The sequence below is a fragment of the Conger conger genome, chromosome 15 (assembly GCF_963514075.1).
Source record: "Conger conger chromosome 15, fConCon1.1, whole genome shotgun sequence".
In the NCBI taxonomy this organism is placed as follows: Eukaryota; Metazoa; Chordata; class Actinopteri; order Anguilliformes; family Congridae; genus Conger; species Conger conger.
Genome location: NC_083774.1, coordinates 33,220,171 through 33,242,503, shown reverse-complemented (window position 1 = coordinate 33,242,503; position 22,333 = coordinate 33,220,171). Strand labels below are relative to the sequence as shown.

Below are 22,333 nucleotides of genomic sequence, written 5' to 3'. Positions count from 1 at the left end.
TTTCCTTTGGAGAAAACCTCCGAGCTGGTTTGATGGGCACATCCTGGTTGGATTTTTGCCGTGTTCTTTGTGCAGCCTGCCTTCATGCCTTTTGATTGGCCCAGTGGTCTCTCGCACGGCTTTACACCAGTGTGCTGTGTATGGGGGGGGAAAAATAAGCTTTTCCTCATGTTGCAATAAGACAATATTTTCAATACTGTAAAATATACTTGTAACTGAAAGGTTACTGGTTTGATTCCCACTGACGCTATTACGGTCATACCTTTGGGCAGGTACTTAACCTGCATTGCTTCAGTGTACGTCCAGCTGTGATGAAAATGCTTCATGGATAGAAGAGTGCTAAATGCTCGTCTGATGTAAGCATGCTCCCTATGCAGCTTTCAGCTAAAGTGGGACATTGTTGAGCCTGAGAGTTCTAGAGAAGGCAGATGGGTCCTTTCATTCCTTAACATTGACTTTACTCTGCGATTTGTTTTTTTTATTTGAGTGACTTGGCTTTTTTGTAGTGTTTTCGAATGGCCGATATCCCCCTTCAGGTTTAGCGGGCACAGAGTTGTGCACATGTCCTTGATTTATGTGCAGCCAATCGCACTGCTTTAACGCCGTGAGCTTCCTGGCCTGACAGGAGAATGCAGGCCCCTGACTGAACAAAGGGGGCACTGTTGAGCATCCAGCTGGGGGAATCACTCCCCAAACGCGTCCCTTTGTGAAGCTTTGACCTTGTTTCCGACTGGAGTTTGGGATGTTTAATGTTCGTTTGAGTGTAAAATATCTTGCAGCTATAAGCTATTGACTAACTTGGTTTGTGAACATGTCCTGGCATGTACTATATCAAACCCCAATGACTCCAGTTCTGATCACATGATTAGGGTGGAATTCTTTCTTTGGAATGTATGTAGCGGTACTTAGTGTCTGGAAAACTCTTTCAAAGACTTGTGCAGTCCGGTTCTTAGCACGTTACAGTAGTAGGACTTTATTTAATGTTGCTGAAACATGCGGCAGTTTTTAATGGTCCTTATTGAATTGGCGGTGAAAGGTGGTTTAAGCAGCTGTGTGTTGTCCTTGCAGTGATTCTTCAGCGTCAGGGGAGCATTGAGCCCATACTTTGGCCACTCAGTGTTTCAGACACCCCGACACCCCTATGCACGTGCACTTGCTGGCAACACCCCATTTCTTTCCTACATTGTTCATGTCCCTCCTCCTACGCTGTCACCAGGCATGGAGACGCTAGGTTCAGATCACAGGGATTCAGTCATCCACTTCTCTGTTTCGTCCATCGGTAAGGAGTTGCACAGGACCCACAGAAACATTTTAAGCATGAAATTCTCTGCGTGCTCTTGGTCCTGGGAAGTGTTCCTTGTTTCTACCTTTTTCATCAGTTTTATTTTTTGTGATTGTACTCTGCTCCCGCCAGAGAATCCCACACAGTTATGACTTCACACAATAAAACATTTCTTGACCAGTGCTGTACTTTGCATTTCTTGCATCTTGCCTTTTTTCTTCGTGGTGCTTGGATCCCGCTGCAGAGTAGCGGTTTGCAGCTCACTGGGGTGTGTGTTTGTCAGCACTGTCCCCTTCACTGGCCAAAGGCCCAGGTCTGCCTCAGCACTGTCCCCTTCACTGGCCAAAGGCCCAGGTCTGCCTCAGCACTGTCCCCTTCACTGGACAAAGGCCCAGGTCTGCCTCAGCACTGTCCCCTTCACTGGACAAAGGCCCAGGTCTGCCTCGGCAGTCTCCGTCCCCCCTAAGCCTCCCACTGTAAGGCTGCCCTGTCACACTCTGTCGCACTCTCTCTCGTGTGACGAGATTTTCAAGTGTTGGCCCGTGCACCGTACGATTTCAGATCTTTTTAAGGGAGATTTGGATTTGAAGATGGATGAAACGTCCTTCAGTTCATCCCCAAATGGCCTCTTGAACGACAGACGCCACCACTGTTGAGGGGTCGTGTGCTGCCTGTTCTTGGCTGCGAGCGTGGTACACTGAAACCTTGGCATTTGGTAACGGACTTCCGTGAGCGTGCATCGCAGTGGCTCACACTGAGTAAATGATCTGTTTAAGGGGCAGTTCAACCAAAATGAAATTAAGGTACATTTCCACTTAGCCAGAGTAACATCTGTTCAGTCTGATGGTTTCCCTGAAGTGTGTTGATTGGTCCTTTCGTCCTGTGGCTTTCAAAGCGCCAAGAATTCACATTCAAAAAATCTAAATTTCCAAATATTGTCCTGCAGTTGAGCACATCCACAGAATGTATTTGATGCAAGGTTCCATTGAACTGGTTTACTTAAACGTGAACTTTAAAATTGTTGGATTGAGATATTAACGCAATATAGTTTGTCGGAGAAATTATACCTGTTAAACTATCACCCATGAATTTGGACTAATTAAGTGGCAAACCAGTCATGGTGGAATGCCAGGCTCTGTACTTTCACTATCAGCCGCACCACTTGAGTTCCACACTAGTCTGTCACGGTTTGTGTACTTGGGTGGAAGCAAACTAGTTTGATGGAACCTTGCAGAAAATAAATTCTGTCAATGTACCTGCAATATAACTTGTATTTGGAAAAAGACGTTACTGTTGAATGTACATTTTTGGTGCTTCTAAAGCTACAGGAAGACGGATCCCGATGCCTTACCATGGCAGACTCCTGCAGGTATTTAGTAAAGGCAACACATTTCAGCAAAACTACCTGTCTGGACAGATGCTACTCCAGGTAAGTGGAAACTTACCTTAATCCTTAATTAAATTTTTGGCTGCCCCTTTAATTTTATCTGTTCTATTGTCAGTTACCGTAGCTGTCATAGTGTGCTTGCTTTTATTTGATTTAACGCTAGTGTTGATCTGACCATCTCTCAGGATTATTCTCTTGAATGTGTGCGTTACACTATCTTTGATTTGGAGTGATTCTAGTTCATTCGGACGCCTGTTTTCACAAAGTTGGAAGGTTTCTTATTTTGTTGTCAAATCTTCATGTTTTTATTTTCTGTTTTTCTTGAATTGGAATAGCCGACTGTTCTCATGGTCACATGCCCAGGGCACTGCACTGCCTTGATGCACTCACCCACAAGGCCATTTTTGCACCACAGGCCACACAGTACTACCGGAGAGCTATCTGGAGGGGAAGTGCTTCTCTGACAGTAGCTTGTGGGTGAACACTGACGGAACATTGACTCTAATGTATGCAAACCTGAAGGAACACTGGCTGATGTACAGTGGGCTCCGGAATTACTGGCACCCCTGGCTGGTAATGCACAAAAAATACTTAATTATTGACAGATTCAAAATGCTAATGTGTGAATTAATGAAGTAAGATAAATTAATGTCTTTTATTAATGTTTCAATGGAACCACCCACATTCAAACATTAATTAAAAAAAATAGATTTCTCCAAAATCAAAATTTCATAATTATTGGCACCCCTAGTTTTAGTACTTGGTGCACCCACCTCTGGTAAGGATATTGGCATGGACTCTTCCTGTAATGCTTGACAAGGTTAAGGAACACATTTGGAGAGATTTTGGGTTTGTGCTTATCCACTGCCCTCTGAGTTGAGATGTTAGAGGTTTGCTTTGGATCATTGTAGATAGATAGATAGATAGATAGATATTTTATTCATCTCGAGGGAAATTTTAGAAATTCTGTGTTGCTGGGAAGTCCACCTCAGCCTTATGGTAGAGGCTACCAGAATGGCAACCAAAATTGCTTGACAGTTGGTGGCATCTATGATACCATCTTAACCAGGCACACAACAATTTCTTTGAGGTATGCTTTGGGTTGGCCAAACAAGCTCGTGCTGTGTCTGACCAATGTCTTCTGACCACCGCACCCGCATATTTAATTTATTTATTTATTGAATTAATTAAAATGGCCTTAAGGTTTTGTCAGATACAGTATCTGCATGTTTGGCCAACCCAAAGCATACCTCAAAGAATTTGTTCTGTGACAACAACTATGTTCTGCAATGGCCATCTCAGGGGCCGGACCTCAATCCAATCAAACCTGTAGGCTCGACTGTAGGCTCGACTGAAGAGGGCAGTTGATGAGCACAAACCCAAGAATGTGAAGGGTCTGCTTAAAAGAACAGTCCCAAATCCCTCCAAATATGTTCCTTAACCTGCTGAAAGACTGCTGTTGGGCAGGTGCACCAAGAACTAAACAAGGGCTGCTGCTGATGATGGAACTTTGATTTTAATCTTGGATTTTGATTGGTTCTATTGAAGCATTAAAGAAATTCACCGACATTTTGGGATATATACCTTTTTTCCGACCTCCCCAGACGGGATGTTTGATTTCATTTTTGTGCATTCACTGGCTCGGTTTCCATGTTAGCATATATGAGTCAGTAGCCTACCTCCTTCAAAGTGAAGAAATGGACCTTACAGGTGTGTGAATCACTGCACTCAACTAAAGGAAGACGGAAGGATGCATGTGGTCAGCGGTTATAGTTCCAACCGTCTAACTTCTCTGAAAACTTCATGTTTTTATTTGTTTTCCAGCACGTGCATTTCAGATACACATGATACCTTGTGTGAGTAAGACTGCTTCGGAGTTGCTGTAAGGTGTCTTTCTTAATTTTGAAGGTGGTAGACTGCTAGAGGCTTCAAGTCTTTATGCTAAGCTAATGCTAACATGGAAAGCGAGCCAGTGAATGCACAGAAATTAAAATAAGTGGGGGGGGGGGGGGGGGGAAATATATTTTTTCCAAAATGTTGGTGTATACCTTTAATAAAGTATTTTTTACATGTTGGCATTTTGCGTTTCTCAATTATATGACAATTCCATGCCAACTCCAGCACCTCTTGAATGATGTGTTTTGGTAGACCATTATGTGCTTCATACTCATTTCATTTTCCCAGTACAGTTGTCGCGATGGAAAAATGTGTCGTGGCAACAAAATGTGATTTCTAGAGCTCCCTTCATTTCTAAAGATGCCCTGAATCTTTGTAAATTTGTATGAAGGGATATATTTGTAGAATTCCTATTCCCCCTCTTAAAGCATGCATCTACTTTTGTTTTGGAGATGTGTTGCGTTAAAATGCACTTTCACCAGTGAGCAATTTTGGGGGGAAACCAAATTTGTCTCAAAGCAAACAGTGTCATTTTATTTGTAATCGATTCATCGGAGAGCACTTTCTAATTGTATGACGATAAACATGTTACCAGTAACATTAGCTGAGATATGTTGAAATTCCATTCTTGGTCAACTTTCCTAGAAAGTTATCTTTGGTACTCAGTGGGTTTTGTTAATACAGCACTTTCAACTTTCCTAAATTCAGGCATTGTTGCATATCTGTATCGCCTCAAAGTCTTATTGCTATTAACACCACATGCCACTGTGGACTATTGCATTTTTTAAACAGGGCTTAAAACATGCTTGATCAACTTAATAAAAGTATCTTTTTATTGGGTTTATTATTTTGCTATCACCCCACATGCTACATGAAAATTAAATTGTTCAGGGCCTCATTTCAAATTAGCATCAAGAAATGACTCAAACCATTTATGTGTTTCAAGTTTAAATGCGTCAACCATCCATTTTATATAGAACCTTTCGTATACCGTGGTGCAACACAGTGCAGAAAATAACAAATGTGTACAGAAGCATTAAATCTTTTAAAAGAAATGTGTGTGCAAGAAGGCATTAGAATGAACAAGCACAATACAATTATTCATTACATTCTTATATAATATCTATTATACAGTTACGACAATATTGAATGTATACAAATATTGAATGTATACAGTGGTGGTGCATTTCATTAACTGTGAACAAATGTCCTTTCATATCCTAATGTCCTAATCATACATTTAAAAAAGTTAATTGAATTTCACAACCTATAGAATAATTGCGTTTGTAATATTTGTAATGTAGTATTTGGAGTGATGCTTAAACGATAAGAACCAATGAACAGATTTTGTTTAAGTTCATCAAGAACAATAAATTTCACCCCATTTTAAAAACGGATATTCTCCACTGTGAGTATACTGCTAACTGCAATCGGACTCTTCCATTTTAGATAATGGGGGTTTATATGTATGTAGGTATGTAAAGTTAGGATAGTTGGGAGTGTTACCCACAAAACCCAAAAAACTTTGACAGATGTAATTTCAACATATTCTAGGTAGAGGGTTGGGTGAAATTTCTGAAATTGCTTTCCAGGCAGGTCTAATTGAATTCTCCATGTCATATCTCTGCTAATGTTATTAGTAATGTTTTATCTTTGCACTATATGTGCGCTCTCAGATGACTCATTTACAAATTAGAGATATTACCCCCTAAAAATGTATCCCCAGTGTTAAAGTGCTTTTTTTAGGACCAAATATCTCAAACGCAAGTAGATGCATGTTTTTGCGATCACTCGAACGCATGCACAACCATACTATAAAGTGCCATCTAGTGGTAACATAAAAATTAGCTAGCATTCGGCGTGCTCGTTAAAGGCCTCCAAGCTACTGTCTTCTGTACCTGCCAGCTCCCTGGACATAATAGTATTCAAGGAATCCTATTTACTTTATTACATGTTAAATGAATTGGCAATCTCTCTAGCTAGAATGCTTAAAACTAGCACCGCGGAACTAGTCGTTAGCCAGTGATTTAATATGCTCACTGTGGCTGGTTGGCTAGATAGCCATCTCGTTTTTAGAACAATAGGCCATTTGCTGGCTTACTCATTATATAATACACACGCATCATTATTCCAGTTGACTGATGGACAATACAACTTGCCTGATTAGCTATGCAAGTGCTGGATACATGAATATATAATGTAACGTTAGAGTTATGCTGGATATGGCTAAGCTCACTGGTTATCATTCACTTTTTTCACAGAGATGGGTGATTGGCTACATGTACAATTGATTCCATCCATGTTATACTCCTTTTCCTGTGTAACCCCGGATCAGAGTTTGAAAAACAGGATTTTTATGAACTGAATTTGACAGACCTGCAGGAATGCTGGTGTAGGTAAAACTGAGGGAACATTGTCTAGCATTGCCAGACCTGAAGGAACACTGCCTCTAATGCAGGCAAAACTGAAGGAACACTGACTAACATTAACAGACCTGAAAGGTACACTGGCTCCTAATATAGGTATACTGAAGGAACAATGACACTAATTTTGACAATTGAAAGGACACATTAATGTTGCGAAAACTGAAGGAACCCTAAACAACTGAAGGAACACTGACTAATGTAGGCAACTGAAGGAACACTGAGTAATGTTGACACAATCAAAAGAACACTGACAAATTTTGTAAACCGAAGAAACACCGACTCTATCGTTGACGAGACTGGGGCAACTCTGAAAAACAGGCAATACTGAATGAACACTGACTAACTTTGTCCGATCTGAAGGAACACTTGACTGTTGTTGACTAAATCGAAAAAATGCTGACTAAGGTAGTAAACTGAAGGAACACTGGTTACCAGCTTTCCCAAATAAACATGTCACTTCACTATATTTGGGGAAAAGCACTCATGGGTGCTGAAGCCCTCAAAATAGTCTTATAGGACAATTGGATGCCATACTCAACATTTTTGTGATCTCAGTACTTGACTATATTTTTTGTTAAATGAAATGATTAAGCCCTGCTTTGTCCTGTGGGAAATGTAGTGTCCACTGAGGCTCACCCCCCGGTCCTTACATTTCCAGATACAGATTCATTGGACTGGTCAACGTAGTGTGTTTTACAAACGAGGTCCAACAAGACTTGTTGCAAACATCGGCAGCACTTCCTGACTGTTGGATGTCATTCAGCCGTGGACACACATGAACAGTCATTAGTTGAACCCAGCGTGAAACAGGCTCTTGGATACCAGCCAGGCTGGTGGGGCCAGGGTGTTTGGCATAGATGATTTTTTTTCTCAATTGTATGAAAAGTGAGAGGCCAGTGGTTGTATATACAGCTTGGCGACTTTAGCCTGCTGTATCTCTGTCTCAGCTGTGGTTTATCATGGTCATTCTGCAAGGTTCTAGATTTGCCTCCCATTGTTAAATTAACTACCGTTTCTCAAGCTTGTCATCCAACACCATGAGGATTTGCCTGAAACTATTCTGTTCCTGCTTTAACCTGTCCAACATTTCCATTCTTTAGTGACCCATTTATCATTCCTCATATTTTTGAAGGGTTGTATTTTGTGTACCCTTCCCCTAACCCTCAACGAGGCAATGCTATTTAACTTTGTTTGCATAACACCTGCTCATAAATTGCTGTTATTTCTGGCAGTAACCATGCTGTAGCACCATCTGCCCCTGATGGAGGTGTCTGTCTCTAACCAGTACCCGACAGGATCCAGTCGCACCTCCGTTACCCCTGTATGTGTGCATTGTCTGTCGGACTTGATTCATCTCCTGTCTTTCAAGTATGTAAATAAAACCTCCTCCCTTCACACGCTACGAGTGTTCCTTTTTGACTGTCCTGTCTTTTCTTCCGTCTCCGCTGACATCAGAGATGGGTTAATATCGGGATTGCTGCAAGTAAAGGGCAATGTAGACACCATTTTCTACATGGTATCTGAACACAAAGATTACAGTTCCAATGGCCCCACACGGCTCCAGCCAAGGAAAGCATAGGGCCAGGCCTACAATGTTCAAGTATGTAGTAGCTGTAAAACTCATCAGTTATGGAGCTGGGTTTGTACAAAGCGCAGAAAACAATGTTAGCATTTGCCTAATTATCCCTGCCTAGTTCCTTTCCCAATTATCTCTGCCTAATTTGCATTTAGATAATCTATCTTGCCTGAAGTTGGAAAGGGACAGTTTCTCACGTGCACTCACAGATTTACTGAGCTCCACTCCTAATTCCGGCTGTTAATCTGCATGTGAAACTGGAGCCTGTATTTTTATTTATTTATTTATTTATTTCATTTCCTCGTTTATTTGGCCAAAACCCTCGTGAAGCTGTCCTTTCCGCTGAAGCCCTCTGATGTCCGCACACGCGACCTGCATGTTTGGGCCACGGTTTTAAAGGTTGTGCTGATAAACGCATCAGAGTAACTCGATACAGAACCGGTGCTCAAGTGCACAAAGGCTGCTCCTGTGCTGACTGAGTATGTAAGCTTGTAGCTTCGTCACTGAGGTAGGAATCCGGTGGAATGGCTCGGAATGTGGCTTCCTGGTCCACGGTGTGGAGAACTGAGCCCAGTATTTCAATGCTTTTAATCTAGAATTAGCCAGATTTTGAAATCTAATCCAGATGCCACAGGATCAGGGTTACAGAACCTAGTTTTGTGGTTTTTATCCGTTACTCAAAATAATGCAACATTAAGACAAACCGACAAAAGTAATACGTTTGCATAGTAGTCCTGTTAATCTGCGTTAGTACATGACACAATGTCTCACTGGATAATACGAATTCCAAACACTAATTTAAAACACAAATAAAAATATGCAGATTTGTCAGCACGCTGTCTTTAATGGTGAAAAGACCCTAATTTCAGTGCCTCAATGGTCCTTCCTACTGGACCATCTGGATGCTGGCATATAATTCTTTGAGGAAGAACTGAAATTCTTGTTTTTGCACGCTACCCTTAGGCAGTTGTTTTTGACATAGTTTTTAGTTTGTTATTTTCAAGTAACATCCAAAAGCACATTTACACATTTCTTAGGCTTTCAGTTTTCTTTTGATCACTTTTAGTTTTGTGGGGTGGTTCTTAAATATTTTTTTGCTCCATTTTGAATAGATATTGTTTTGGAGGCATTTTTGCATTCCTATTAATGTGCAATTGTTGCAGTAAATGATGGATTAAAGACCTCAACCCTGAATCCCCCTTTCAGTGGGATCAAGATCATGAAAAACTCAATCTCCACCTTCATTTAAAAATGCCCGAAAAGGTGGGATTGGATTACAAAATCATTCTCTCAATTTTTAGGATCAGGATTACAGCTTCTAGTTTTGAAATACCCAATTTTGTACGATAATTTAATCCAAAAATGTTTTTAAATATCGGACTCTGGTGATTCTTAAAAGCTATTCTTTAATATCTATCTTCGGGTAGTTGTGTGGAAATGGAGTGACATGAGGATGTTTTGATTATATCTGGATATTTAATTATTCTTTATTTTTCTTACCTTCTCTGAGAACTTTTGTATTCTTTTTATGTGCACTAATTTTTAAAATTTTATTTATCCCTTTTTTTAAATTAAATTTTACTTAATGTGTAAAATACTATTTAAAAATAATCCGAATAATAATTAGAAAATCTGTTATACTCCAGTGTGTATGTCTGGGTGCAGTGTTCTACCCAGAAAGAGTCTTTAATGACATCATTGCTGCCAACCGATGATGTCATTAGCATCTCGCTTCCTGCCCGATCCCAGAGGACGTGGAGCTCTGCGGGGCCTTTGTGATGTCAGAGCCCTGTGTATCAATAACGGCCACAGTGCTCCAAGATCAAAAGGATCCAGTTTTGGACGTAAGCTCTGCTGTGGATTAAGGAGGGCGGCTGACCCAGTTCACCAGTCAGTCTTGTGCAGGAGTGGAGGCAAACTCTCGTTGGTGCTCGATGAGCCCCTGTCGTCCTGGCGGACTGAAACCCTCCCTCCCTGGCGACACCAGAGCCAGCTGTGCTGATCACAGTCAGCGCGAGCAGCACAGCGCCGGCAGGAGTCTCCTTATGAAAATCTTACATGAAGGCTTTCATTTTGTTTCTGGTTCCCGCTAGTGCAAATTACCGAACAGGGAATGGCTTATAAATTACCTGGTAGAAGCAGCTACTACACCAGTTGTACTAGCCCCTGCGCTACTGTACTACTCCCTTTCTTTACTTTGAGAGTTAGTGTCCTCATTTCCTCATCTGTTAACTAGCAGATTAACCATCAGATTAGACAATTTATTAAGCAAAGTGGGCTGTCGGGATCGTTTGTACCTCTTCTCCCTTTTACACAAATGATGACAAAACTAAACTACAATATTATTTATTGGTCATGGCACATACTTTGCATCTATATTCACACTAAATGTGATCCTATCCAAATTGTAAAAAAAAAAAAAAAAAAAAACATTTTTTGAAATATTCTTTCCGTTTATTGCTCTGAAGGTGTTGCCAACGTTAGTGTGGTGTGAACTTCATTTTGTTGATCTGAGTGAGTGTGTATGTCTGTGTGTGTGTGCATGCATGTATGTCTGTATTGGTCATCATGCCGAATTTACAACTGCACATATTTCCCCACTGAATTAACACCTAATTTGCAATCTGTTCACAGATCAAGGCAAAAAATTATGACAAAGTTGAGAAGGTGAGTGACGTGAAACCACACTGATGTACAGGACTGCAGACAACATGCGGGTTTTCCCTGAGAGACCACCCCTTACACAAGAGTACAGTCACTGAGCCAGACAACATGCGGGTTTTCCCCTGAGAGAGACCATCCCTTACACGAGAATAGTCACTGAGCCAGACATGCAGGTTTTCCCTGAGAGAGACCATCTCTTACACAGGAGTACACTCCCGAGCCAGACAACATGCAGGTTTTCCCTGAGACCATCCCTTACACAAGAGTACAGTCACTGAGCCAGACAACATGCAGGTTTTCCCTGAGAGAGACCATCTCTTACACAAGAGTACAGACACTGAGAGAGACCATCTCTTACACAAGTGTACAGTCACTGAGCCAGACAACATGCAGGTTTTCCCTGAGAGAAACCATCTCTTACACAAGAGTACAGTCACTGAGCCAGACAACATGCAGGTTTTCCCTGAGAGAGACCACCCCTTACACAAGAGTACAGTCACTGAGCCAGACAACATACCGGTTTTCCCTGAGAGAGACCATCTCTTACACAAGAGTACAGACACTGAGAGAGACCATCTCTTACACAAGAGTACAGTCACTGAGCCAGACAACATGCAGGTTTTCCCTGAGAGAGACCACCCCTTACACAAGAGTACAGTCACTGAGCCAGACAACATACCGGTTTTCCCTGAGAGAGACCATCTCTTACACAAGAGTACAGTCACTGAGCCAGACAACATGCAGGGTTTCCCTGAGAGAGACCATCTCTTATACAGGAGTACACTCCCGAGCCAGACAACATGCAGGTTTTCCCTGAGAGAGACCATCTCTTACACAAGAGTACAGACACTGAGAGAGACCATCTCTTACACAAGTGTACAGTCACTGAGCCAGACAACATGCAGGTTTTCCCTGAGAGAGACCATCTCTTACACAAGAGTACAGTCACTGAGCCAGACAACATGCAGGTTTTCCCTGAGAGAGACCATCTCTTACACAAGAGTACAGACACTGAGAGAGACCACTTACCTGGGCAAGCTTCACAGCGTCAGTGCAGGTACAGGACACCAGGGAAGGTTGGGTGTGCATGTCGATTCTTAAACGGGTGTGCGATGTGCTTTTCCACCTTTCACCTGATGCAGATTTGTGACTCACGGTCGGTGTAGAGGGGGCAGGGGGGGGTTTCTGAAAAGTTCTTTCTAGCTCACCGCCGCCACCATGCGGAGTGATCCTGCCACTCGGCCGGCCTCTGCGTTCACTTGTGTGACGGTAGACTGCAAACCAGATGTCATTACAGTGGATTAGGATGCCTGGTGGCCGTTGAAGCTTTTACTGTTGTATTCAACTGAATTTGTTGGAAAGTGTCTGCATAGGACAATTACCGAGTAAACGTCACCATTGTATTTTATTTCTTATCCTGCCCTCTCTTCCCACACGATTGTCCCAAAAGTGCTGTCCTGCCATCTGCTGACTACCCTGATCCACAGCTTTAACTGCGTTTCCAGCCCCCTCGACTCCAGCCCCAGCCACTGCTCCCCCTGTAGAGCGACCTCAGTAAAAACTCCAGGCTGGAGGCGTTCCTCCTGAATTTGGGGATTTAAGATCGAATCCCACCAGTGCAAGTGCATAGAGACGGGCTGTGTTGCAATCAGGACTGGATGAGATTCGTAATTGTTTTGCATTCAGATACTTTTCTGTGCTCGATTGAGCTTGCCTGGTGCGATTGAAACAAGAGCGATTCATCTTACACTTAGCAGATTCCAATACACCAGACAAGCTCCATAAAACATAGAAAAGTATTTATGCATTTGACCCAGCTCTGCTTGTACTGGAAGGAGTGAATACCTGGCCAGTTTCCAGCTTTCCTGCCGTGGTAATACATTGTGCGAGCGAAATCGAGAGTAAATGAGGGAGGATCAGGATGGTGGTGGATTCAGCGAGGGAAGTTTAGGTGTGATGTGAAGGGGGATGAAATTCAGTGGATTTTGTCGAAATGGTGTAGAGGGAGTCAGACACCAGGGAGATGGAAATGGAATGGGGAAATGGTTAATAAAGACAGTGGGTTTAGGAATGGGAGGGTTTATTTTATTATTATTATTTCGCATAAAGAAGTGAACTAAGAACTAAGAAAGTAGTACGTTCAGTAGGTGGCGGTAATGCAGTACGGTCAACCGCCATACAACTAAGAAGACAACCCGCTGTACGATGGCTGTCTCAGGCAGGTAGCTGTATGATGGCTGTCTCAGGCAGGTAGCTGTATGATGGCTGTCTCAGGCAGGTAGCTGTATGATGGCTGTCTCAGGCAGGTAGCTGTATGATGGCTGTCTCAGGCAGGTAGCTGTATGATGGCTGTCTCACGCAGGTAGCTGTATGATGGCTGTCTCAGGCAGGTAGCTGTATGATGGCTGTCTCAGGCAGGTAGCTGTATGATGGCTGTCTCAGGCAGGTAGCTGTATGATGGCTGTCTCAGGCAGGTAGCTGTATGATGGCTGTCTCAGGCAGGTAGCTGTATGATGGCTGTCTTAGGCAGGTAGCTGTATGATGGCTGTCTCAGGCAGGTAGCTGTATGATGGCTGTCTCAGGCAGGTAACTGTATGATGGATGTCTCAGGCAGGTAGCTGTACGATGGCTGTCTCAGGCAGGTAGCTGTACGATGGCTGTCTCAGGCAGGTAGCTGTACGATGGCTGTCTCAGGCAGGTAGCTGTACGATGGCTGTCTCAGGCAGGTAGCTGTACGATGGCTGTCTCAGGCAGGTAGCTGTACGATGGCTGTCTCAGGCAGGTAGCTGTACGATGGTTGTCTCAGGCAGGTAGCTGTATGATGGCTGTCTCAGGCAGGTAGCTGTATGATGGCTGTCTCAGGCAGGTAGCTGTATGATGGCTGTCTCAGGCAGGTAGCTGTATGATGGCTGTCTCACACAGGTAGCTGTATGATGGCTGTCTCAGGCAGGTAGCTGTACGATGGTGGTCTCACGCAGGTAGCTGTACGATGGTGGTCTCACGCAGGTAGCTGTATGATGGCTGTCTCAGGCAGGTAGCTGTACAATGGCTGTCTCACGCAGGTAGCTGTACGATGGCTGTCTCAGGCAGGTAGCTGTACGATGGCTGTCTCACGCAGGTAGCTGTACGATGGCTGTCTCACGCAGGTAGCTGTATGATGGCTGTCTCAGGCAGGTAGCTGTATGATGGCTGTCTCACGCAGGTAGCTGTATGATGGCTGTCTCACGCAGGTAGCTGTACGATGGCTGTCTCAGGCAGGTAGCTGTATGATGGCTGTCTCACGCAGGTAGCTGGGCGATGGCTCTGGGCTGGCGTCGGGGTTTGTCTTGCTCACCCCGCTTTGTCTTCCCAGCTGTTTCAGCGGTGCCTCATGAAGGTACTACACATCGACCTGTGGAAGTGCTACCTGTCCTACGTGCGCGAGACCAAAGGCAAGCTGCCCAGCTACAAGTAAGCCCACGCGTCAGAACCGCCCCCAGAGCTTTATTAGGAACACCTATACACCTGCTTATTCATGCGATTACCTAATCAGCCAGTCCTGTGGCAGCAGTGCAGTTAATAAAATCATGCAGATACGGGTCAGGAGCTTCAGTTAATATTCAGATCAACCATCAGTATTGGGAAAATGTGATCTCAATGATTTTGACCGTGGAATGATTGTTGGTCGCAGACAGGGTGGTTTGGGTATCTCAGAGACTACTGATCTCCTGGGATTTTTCTAGAGTTTGCAGAGAGTGGTGTGAAAAACCATCCAGTGAGCAGTAGTTCTGTGGGCAGAAATGCCTTGTTAATGAGAGAGAGGTCTGAGGAGAATGGCCAGACTGGTCAAAGCTGACAAGATGGTGACAACGGAAATAACCACACATTACAACGGAAAAAACCACACAACAAAACCTCTTAAGTGAATAGGCTACAACAACAGAAGACCAGAAAGTCTTAATAAATTCCTAATAAAGTGCTCCCTGAGTGTATACCGGGAAACCAGTGAGACGGTACAGTTCTTGTAAGTGTATGTCTGCCTGTCATATGCCAAAACTGCACACATGGCTTTTTCAGAGAGAAGATGGCGCAGGCCTATGACTTTGCCTTGGATAAAATCGGAATGGAGATCATGTCCTATCAGGTAGGGGCCCGCCCCGCTCGAACGCCCCACTCGCACGCTCCCCTAGCTACGCCATTCGGACTAACGCTCCTTCTAAAATGGCCCTTCCTCTGCCCTCTTTCAGATATGGGTGGACTACATCAACTTTCTCAAAGGAGTGTAAGTGCGCCTGTTCTTTTACTGTTTCGGAAACGTCTCCCCACGTCGGGGATGCTCTGGCCGGCCCGGTTTGTGACCCGCCCTCTTTCCGTAGCGAGGCGGTGGGCTCGTACGCGGAGAACCAGCGAATCACGGCCGTGCGTCGGGTCTACCAGAGGGGCTGCGTCAACCCCATGATCAACATCGAGCAGCTCTGGAGGGACTACAGCAAGTACGAGGAGGTGAGCCCAGACTCCACCACTCCCCGGGCTGACCCACGGGCTGTTTCCGCTCGCTTCGCTGCGTTTAAAGGGCTGGTTCACATTTTTAGGCCCAAGTTCACTGAGATTCTCACCGTGAATCATCTTGAGAATTTTGATTAAAAGCTCCCCTACATTGAGTTACATGTGTAGCGCTCACTGTGTTAGCCATTAGCTTTGCTAGCCAAATGAGGTTGGATTTAATGGGGGCTGAGAATCACCACCTGAACGTTATTGACGAAAGACACTTTTAAGAAAGCAAACGAAAACACACGACATATTCTTATTTGCTTGTGTAAATACCTGTACATGTTGTGTAATCAAAATTACAGCGAAAAGAGAGTATTTTGGACCTGGGTCAAAAAAAAAAATTTTTTTTTTTAAATTAAATAAAATTTAAAAAATAAAAAGCCAGCTATTCCTCCAAGGTTTGGATTTGGACAGAAATGGATCAATCAAGATCCAGCGGTGAGGGACGATCAAGAACCGGGGAACCAGCAAGAGCTATAGCATCAAAAAAGCTCTTTGCACCCACTGAATGCTGCACCATTGAAATGCAGCATTTCAAAGACATGCAACATTTAAAAGCTGAATGACGTCCATCTGTTCTTGTGGCCATAAAGAACCGCATAGAAGGTTCCAGGAGCCAGCTCTGAGTACATAACCTTAAATACCATGCATGTAGTCGGCCTTGATTGATTGATTATATTTTCATTTAGTTTCTCATTTAGTTTTTATTTATTAAAGTAATTTATTTTCATGCTTTATTTGTGATAACATAAACATGTTGAGCATAAATATTTAATATTACTGTTTTTATGATTGAAATCATTCAATGGAAAGGAGGGATGAACAGGGTGACACGGATGAGAGGAGATTGGAGGGGGAGAGATATCTCCCAGTGAAGTGAACATTAATAGTTCTAATGTACATCTTCCCAGGGGACAACAAAGCCTGTACAAACTCTCACCTCTCTATGAGAAGCGTAGAACTGCCTGTCTGCAGGTAGCCGCAGCGGTCCTGGGGCAGGGCGGGCGTTTGTAATGGTCACAGTGACGACGGTGTGTTTTTCGCTAGGGCATCAACGTGCACCTGGCCAAGAAGATGATCGAGGACCGCAGCAGAGACTACATGAACGCCCGGAGGGTGGCGAAGGCAAGTATCCCTTTCAGCCCGAGACTCTCGGCACACACCCACGGCCCGTTTGGGTAGTGTTTTAACGGACCGCCCGTTTGGGTAGTGTTTTAACGGACCGCCCGTTTGGGTAGTGTTTTTTAACGGACCGCCCGTTTGGGTAGTGTTTTTTAACGGACCGCCCGTTTGGGTAGTGTTTTAACGGACCGCCCTTTTGGGTAGTGTTTTAACGGACCGCACCCATCCACAGTCTTTTGTGTCTTAATAATTTCCTCCATTCGGTAGGTGGGACATCATGTAGGGGCGGGGTGTGAGAAGGTGCTCTGTGTGACTGTATTTTTGGGGGTTGCGGTCCAGGTCTTGAATTTGTGTCTTGTGCAGCGGTATTCAACGTCGGTCCTGGGGGAACCCTGTGTGCACTGGTTTGCACAATCACAATCCCAGAATTTTAACAACCTGAGGTGAATCACTACACTCCTAATTGGTGAAGGTGTAGATACATGGGCACTAAAACTAACCATTTGGTACATAATTAAGAATTCAAAAGACAGAGCTAATGATTACGAGCCAAACCTGCATGTTCAGTTTAAGGAAAAACAATTAGCCTATGAAAAATGAACAGCTTTCTGGGATTACGATTGTGGTTGGAAGGAAAACCTGCATACACATGGGTTTCCCCTGGTCTGACGTTGAATACCCCTGCACTGACGTTGAATACAAAGTTTTGTACAGGTAGAATAAAGGTGCAGTCCTCCCTCCTTAGAAAATAAGTTGACATCAGATGACAAAACAAAAAAGAATTCACCAGCATGGCATTATGGTAATTAATGTGGGTTTTGATCAAAATGTATTCGTTTTTGCGTTACAAGACTGACAGTACTTGGAACTAGATAAGAACTTTTATCAAAGCTAAATGGACAGGTTGTTTTCCTGACACTGACGCACAAGATGTCAAAGGGAAGTGGTGAAAGCACCGGAGTAAGAAGTGAAAGTGTGCAGGGTGAGAGGGTGACGGGGGGGTGTATTGTGGGTCCTCAGGAGTATGAGACGGTGATGAAGGGGCTGGACAGGAACGCCCCGTCGGTGCCCCCCCAAAACTCCCCTCAGGAGGCCCAGCAGGTGGAGATGTGGAAGAAGTACATCCAGTGGGAGAAGAGCAACCCACTGCGCACGGAGGACCAGACCCTCATCACCAAGAGGGGTGAGTTCCCCTTTCACTGATCCAGGATCAGCCTCTACCTCCCTTTCACTGACCCAGGATCAGCCTCTACCTCCCTTTCACTGATCCAGGATTAGCCTCTACCTCCCTTTCACTGGTGAATGTCCTAAAGGCTAACTCTCTCAGTACTCTGTTGCAGTAAAGCGCATGTTGGTGGTGAATGCGCTAAAGGCTAACTCTCTCAGTACTCTGTTGCAGTAAAGCGCATGTTGGTGGTGAATGCGCTAAAGGCTAACTCTCTCAGTACTCTGTTGCAGTAAAGCGCATGTTGGTGGTGAATGCGCTAAAGGCTAACTCTCTCAGTACTGTGTTGCAGTCATGTTTGCCTATGAGCAGTGCCTTCTGGTGTTGGGACACCATCCGGATATCTGGTACGAGGCAGCACAGTATCTGGAGCAGTCCAGCAAGCTCCTGGCAGAAAAGGGGGTAGGCAACACCCACACTGCATCTGTAATGCTGGGGGAACTCACAGCACTATGACACAGCAGGGGTTTGGGGTGGGGTTATAGCACTATGACACAGCAGGGTTTTGGGGTGGGGTTACAGCACTATGACACAGCAGGGTTTTGGGGTGGGGTGCTCATAGATCAGTAGGGTTTTGGCATGGGGTTATAGCACTGACACAACAGGGTTTTGGGGTGGGGTTATAGCACTATTACACAGCAGGGTTTTGGGGTGGGGTTATAGCACTATGACAGCAGGGTTTTGGGGTGGGGTGCTCATAGATCAGTAGGGTTTTGGGGAGAGGCAGTGACCCTGCGCCTCCCTCTCCTCCAGGACATGAACAACGCCAAGCTGTTCAGCGACGAGGCGGCCAACATCTACGAGCGCGCCATCGGCACCCTGCTGAAGAAGAACATGCTCCTCTACTTCTCCTTCGCCGACTACGAGGAGGTCAGTCCCCCGTGCCGGGAGAGGAGAGCTTGCTGCAGATCTGGTGATGGGGGGGGACGGAGATTGGGTGTTGAAGAGGAGTGTAGCTGCAGTAGTATCGGTAGATGGCTGGGTTTAAGATTCAAGAGGTAGGGTACTATAGAGACGCAGCAGCAGAGCCTGTGGAGCAGGGGTCACCAACCTCAGCAAAGCACACCTCAGAGATCCCGCTGCTAATTGGTAGAGTCCGGTGTGCCAAATTTGGGTTGGAGTGAAAACCCTTCTGGATGGTAGATCTCCAGGAACAGGGTTGGGCAGCCCTGCTCTAGCTGTTGAATGAGGTGTGCTTTGTTAGGGTTGGAGTGAAAACCTACAGGACGGTAGATGTCCAGGAACAGGCTTTCACCCCTGCTATTGGGTCAGTGCTCGCTCAGTTTGAGCAGTGGGATCCAACAATGTCCATGTCAGTTCTTCCCATTTTCATTTCAACTGTCCTGGGAACTTCAGTCTATGAGACGTAAAGCCATAAATGCTGCTTGGCCTTTAGCCAGTCTGAAAATATGGACTCCAGGAAGATTATTTTACGATGCACGATTACCATCGTCAATAGCTTTTCACAATCAGGCTTGGGCATTGAGCGATTGCATCCAATTATGGTCCTTTTCTCAGTTATATTAGCCTACCTTCTCTGTGTTATGTAATGAAAATGTACCTTTTTCCTACACAGGGTCTAACAAAGTTCATAATGGACTGTGAATTCAAAAATAGTATTGATGAAATCTTGTAGTTCTTATCTATTGAAAGCAGTGTTTCATTAATTTTCCTAGTAATTAATCTGAAATGTCTGAAAGGAGATCAGTAAACTATGAAATAGCCATGTTAGAGTACCGTGTTCTTCTAACCCCTTCCTCGGTAATAATGGTGATATGTGTTTTAACCTCAGTGTATACAATTGTGTTTACTTGCTCAGAAGCAACGGGTTAAGTTTAACCCGATAGGAGTTCTGGGACAGCCAAGAGGCTCTGTGATGTCCATAAACAAATCAAATAAAAATAAATGAACTGCAAAATTGTCTGTCTTGTCCTCTAGAGTCGAATGAAACACGAGAAGGTGCACAGTATATACAACCGGCTCCTGGCGATGGAGGACATAGACCCAACGTTGGTAAGGCCCAGTTAATCCGTTCTTACTCAGCTTCTGCTTGAAATGTTTCTGTGTTGGTTTCCTCTTTGTTTCTCCGGTTTAATGTGACTTATTTTCCCCTGGAACATTGAGACTCATGCCAGGAAATGTATTGAAACAAACCCCAGGGTTCCCTTCTGACTGGCATGGTCTTTACAGTCTTGTACAGTACTGTGCAAAAGTCTTAGGCACCCTATTTTCTTTAATATAAAATTGGTTTTAGATGTTAATTTTTTTCTGCATTAGTGTGTAGAAGAGCACATTTGTTATTTCCAAGTGTTCATTTTCCCCCCAAAAAAGTAATGCTAATTTGTTTGTATTTCACCACCCAACTAAGACCAAATTTATATGAATAAGATTAGGGTGTATATTACTTTTGCACAGTACATTCATGACCTAGAACAACCCTTTTCTTCCGACGGTAGGTTTACATCCAGTACATGAAATTTGCGAGGAGAGCAGAGGGGATCAAATCGGGCCGGACCATCTTCAAGAAGGCCCGTGAGGACATGCGGACGAGACACCACGTCTACGTTTCAGCAGCCCTGATGGAGTACTACTGCAGCAAGGTCAGCCACTGACACGTCTGTGTGTCTGTACTACTGCAGCAAGGTCAGCCACTGACACATCTGTGTGTCTGTACTACTGCAGCAAGGTCAGCCACTGACACGTCTGTGTGTCTGTACTACTGCAGCAAGGTCAGCCACTGGCACGTCTGTGTCTGTACTACTGCAGCAAGGTCAGCCACTGACACGTCTGTGTCTGTACTACTGCAGCAAGGTTAGCCACTGACACGTCTGTGTCTGTACTACTGCAGCAAGGTCAGCCACTGACACGTCTGTGTGTCTGTACTACTGCAGCAAGGTCAGCCACTGGCACGTCTGTGTCTGTACTACTGCAGCAAGGTCAGCCACTGACACGTCTGTGTGTCTGTACTACTGCAGCAAGGTCAGCCACTGACACGTCTGTGTGTCTGTACTACTGCAGCAAGGTCAGCCACTGACACATCTGTGTGTCTGTACTACTGCAGCAAGGTCAGCCACTGACATGTCTGTCTGTACTACTGCAGCAAGGTCAGCCACTGACACGTCTGTGTGTCTGTACTACTGCAGCAAGGTCAGCCACTGACACGTCTGTGTGTCTGTACTACTGCAGCAAGGTCAACCACTGACACGTCTGTGTCTGTACTACTGCAGCAAGGTCAGTCACTGACACGTCTGTGTCTGTATTACTGCAGCACGGTCAGCCACTGACATGTCTGTCTGTACTACTGCAGCAAGGTCAGCCACTGACACGTCTGTGTGTCTGTACTACTGCAGCAAGGTCAGCCACTGACACGTCTGTGTGTCTGTACTATTGTAGCAAGGTCAGCCACTGACACGTCTGTGTGTCTGTACTACTGCAGCAAGGTCAGCCACTGACACGTCTGTGTGTCTGTACTACTGCAGCAAGGTCAGTCACTGACACGTCTGTGTCTGTACTACTGCCGGAAGATCAGTCACTGACATATCTGTGATGGGCCCAAGTGACATGCTAGTTTTACCCACTCACTGTCCTGCTGCTTGAACTTTAAAGTCATACTTTTGTTTAATGTTCAGTGCTTCAGTACTGCTGGGCCTCGTTGGTGCATTAGAAGAATGGATTTTTAATGGTCCTTTCGAAGGGGAGATGCTCACAACCTCTGAAAATGTCCAGCTAATGGCAGAAGTTTGTTTTTTCTGAAGAAGCAGGCTGCTTGGGCTTTAAGCTTCGCACAGCATGATCGTGTTTTCTTGTTTCTGTTAACAGGATAAATCGGTGGCCTTTAAGATATTTGAACTCGGCCTGAAGAAATACGGTGACATACCAGAGTACATCCTGGCATACATTGATTACCTCTCTCACCTCAATGGTAAGGGCTGCTTTTTATTTTATTCTATGACCTTCTATCATTTAGCGATGCGACACTCTACATCAGACCGCCTGAAGACCTGACACGTCTGTGTGTCTGTACTACTGCAGCAAGATCTGTCTCTGATACGTCTGTGTGTCTGTACTACTGCAGCAAGGTCAGCCACTGACACATCTGTGTGTCCGTATGGCGTTTATATCCTCAGCTCTTGGGCTTTCGCACGGTTCAGAGTGGAGATGCTGTGCTGAATTTTGCGCGGGGGAGACGAGATGTTTTTAATTTAGCAGACTCACGGAGGTTAGT

General features: G+C 44.6%; 1 protein-coding gene across 2 annotated transcripts in view; it reads left to right on the top strand.

Annotated features, from left to right (window-relative positions):
- LOC133112110 (cleavage stimulation factor subunit 3) overlaps positions 1 to 22,333 on the top strand; it is a 31,746-nt gene that overhangs the window by 5,021 nt on the left and 4,392 nt on the right. For both annotated transcript variants that reach the window (XM_061222810.1, XM_061222809.1), the window contains exons 4-15: positions 11,202 to 11,234; positions 14,584 to 14,681; positions 15,288 to 15,354; positions 15,458 to 15,492; positions 15,587 to 15,713; positions 16,809 to 16,886; positions 17,904 to 18,066; positions 18,401 to 18,510; positions 18,862 to 18,978; positions 20,047 to 20,121; positions 20,565 to 20,708; positions 21,928 to 22,030. In XM_061222810.1, coding sequence (XP_061078794.1) covers positions 11,202 to 11,234; positions 14,584 to 14,681; positions 15,288 to 15,354; positions 15,458 to 15,492; positions 15,587 to 15,713; positions 16,809 to 16,886; positions 17,904 to 18,066; positions 18,401 to 18,510; positions 18,862 to 18,978; positions 20,047 to 20,121; positions 20,565 to 20,708; positions 21,928 to 22,030 — 1,150 coding nt within the window. The remainder of the gene's footprint in view (positions 1 to 11,201; positions 11,235 to 14,583; positions 14,682 to 15,287; positions 15,355 to 15,457; positions 15,493 to 15,586; positions 15,714 to 16,808; positions 16,887 to 17,903; positions 18,067 to 18,400; positions 18,511 to 18,861; positions 18,979 to 20,046; positions 20,122 to 20,564; positions 20,709 to 21,927; positions 22,031 to 22,333) is intronic.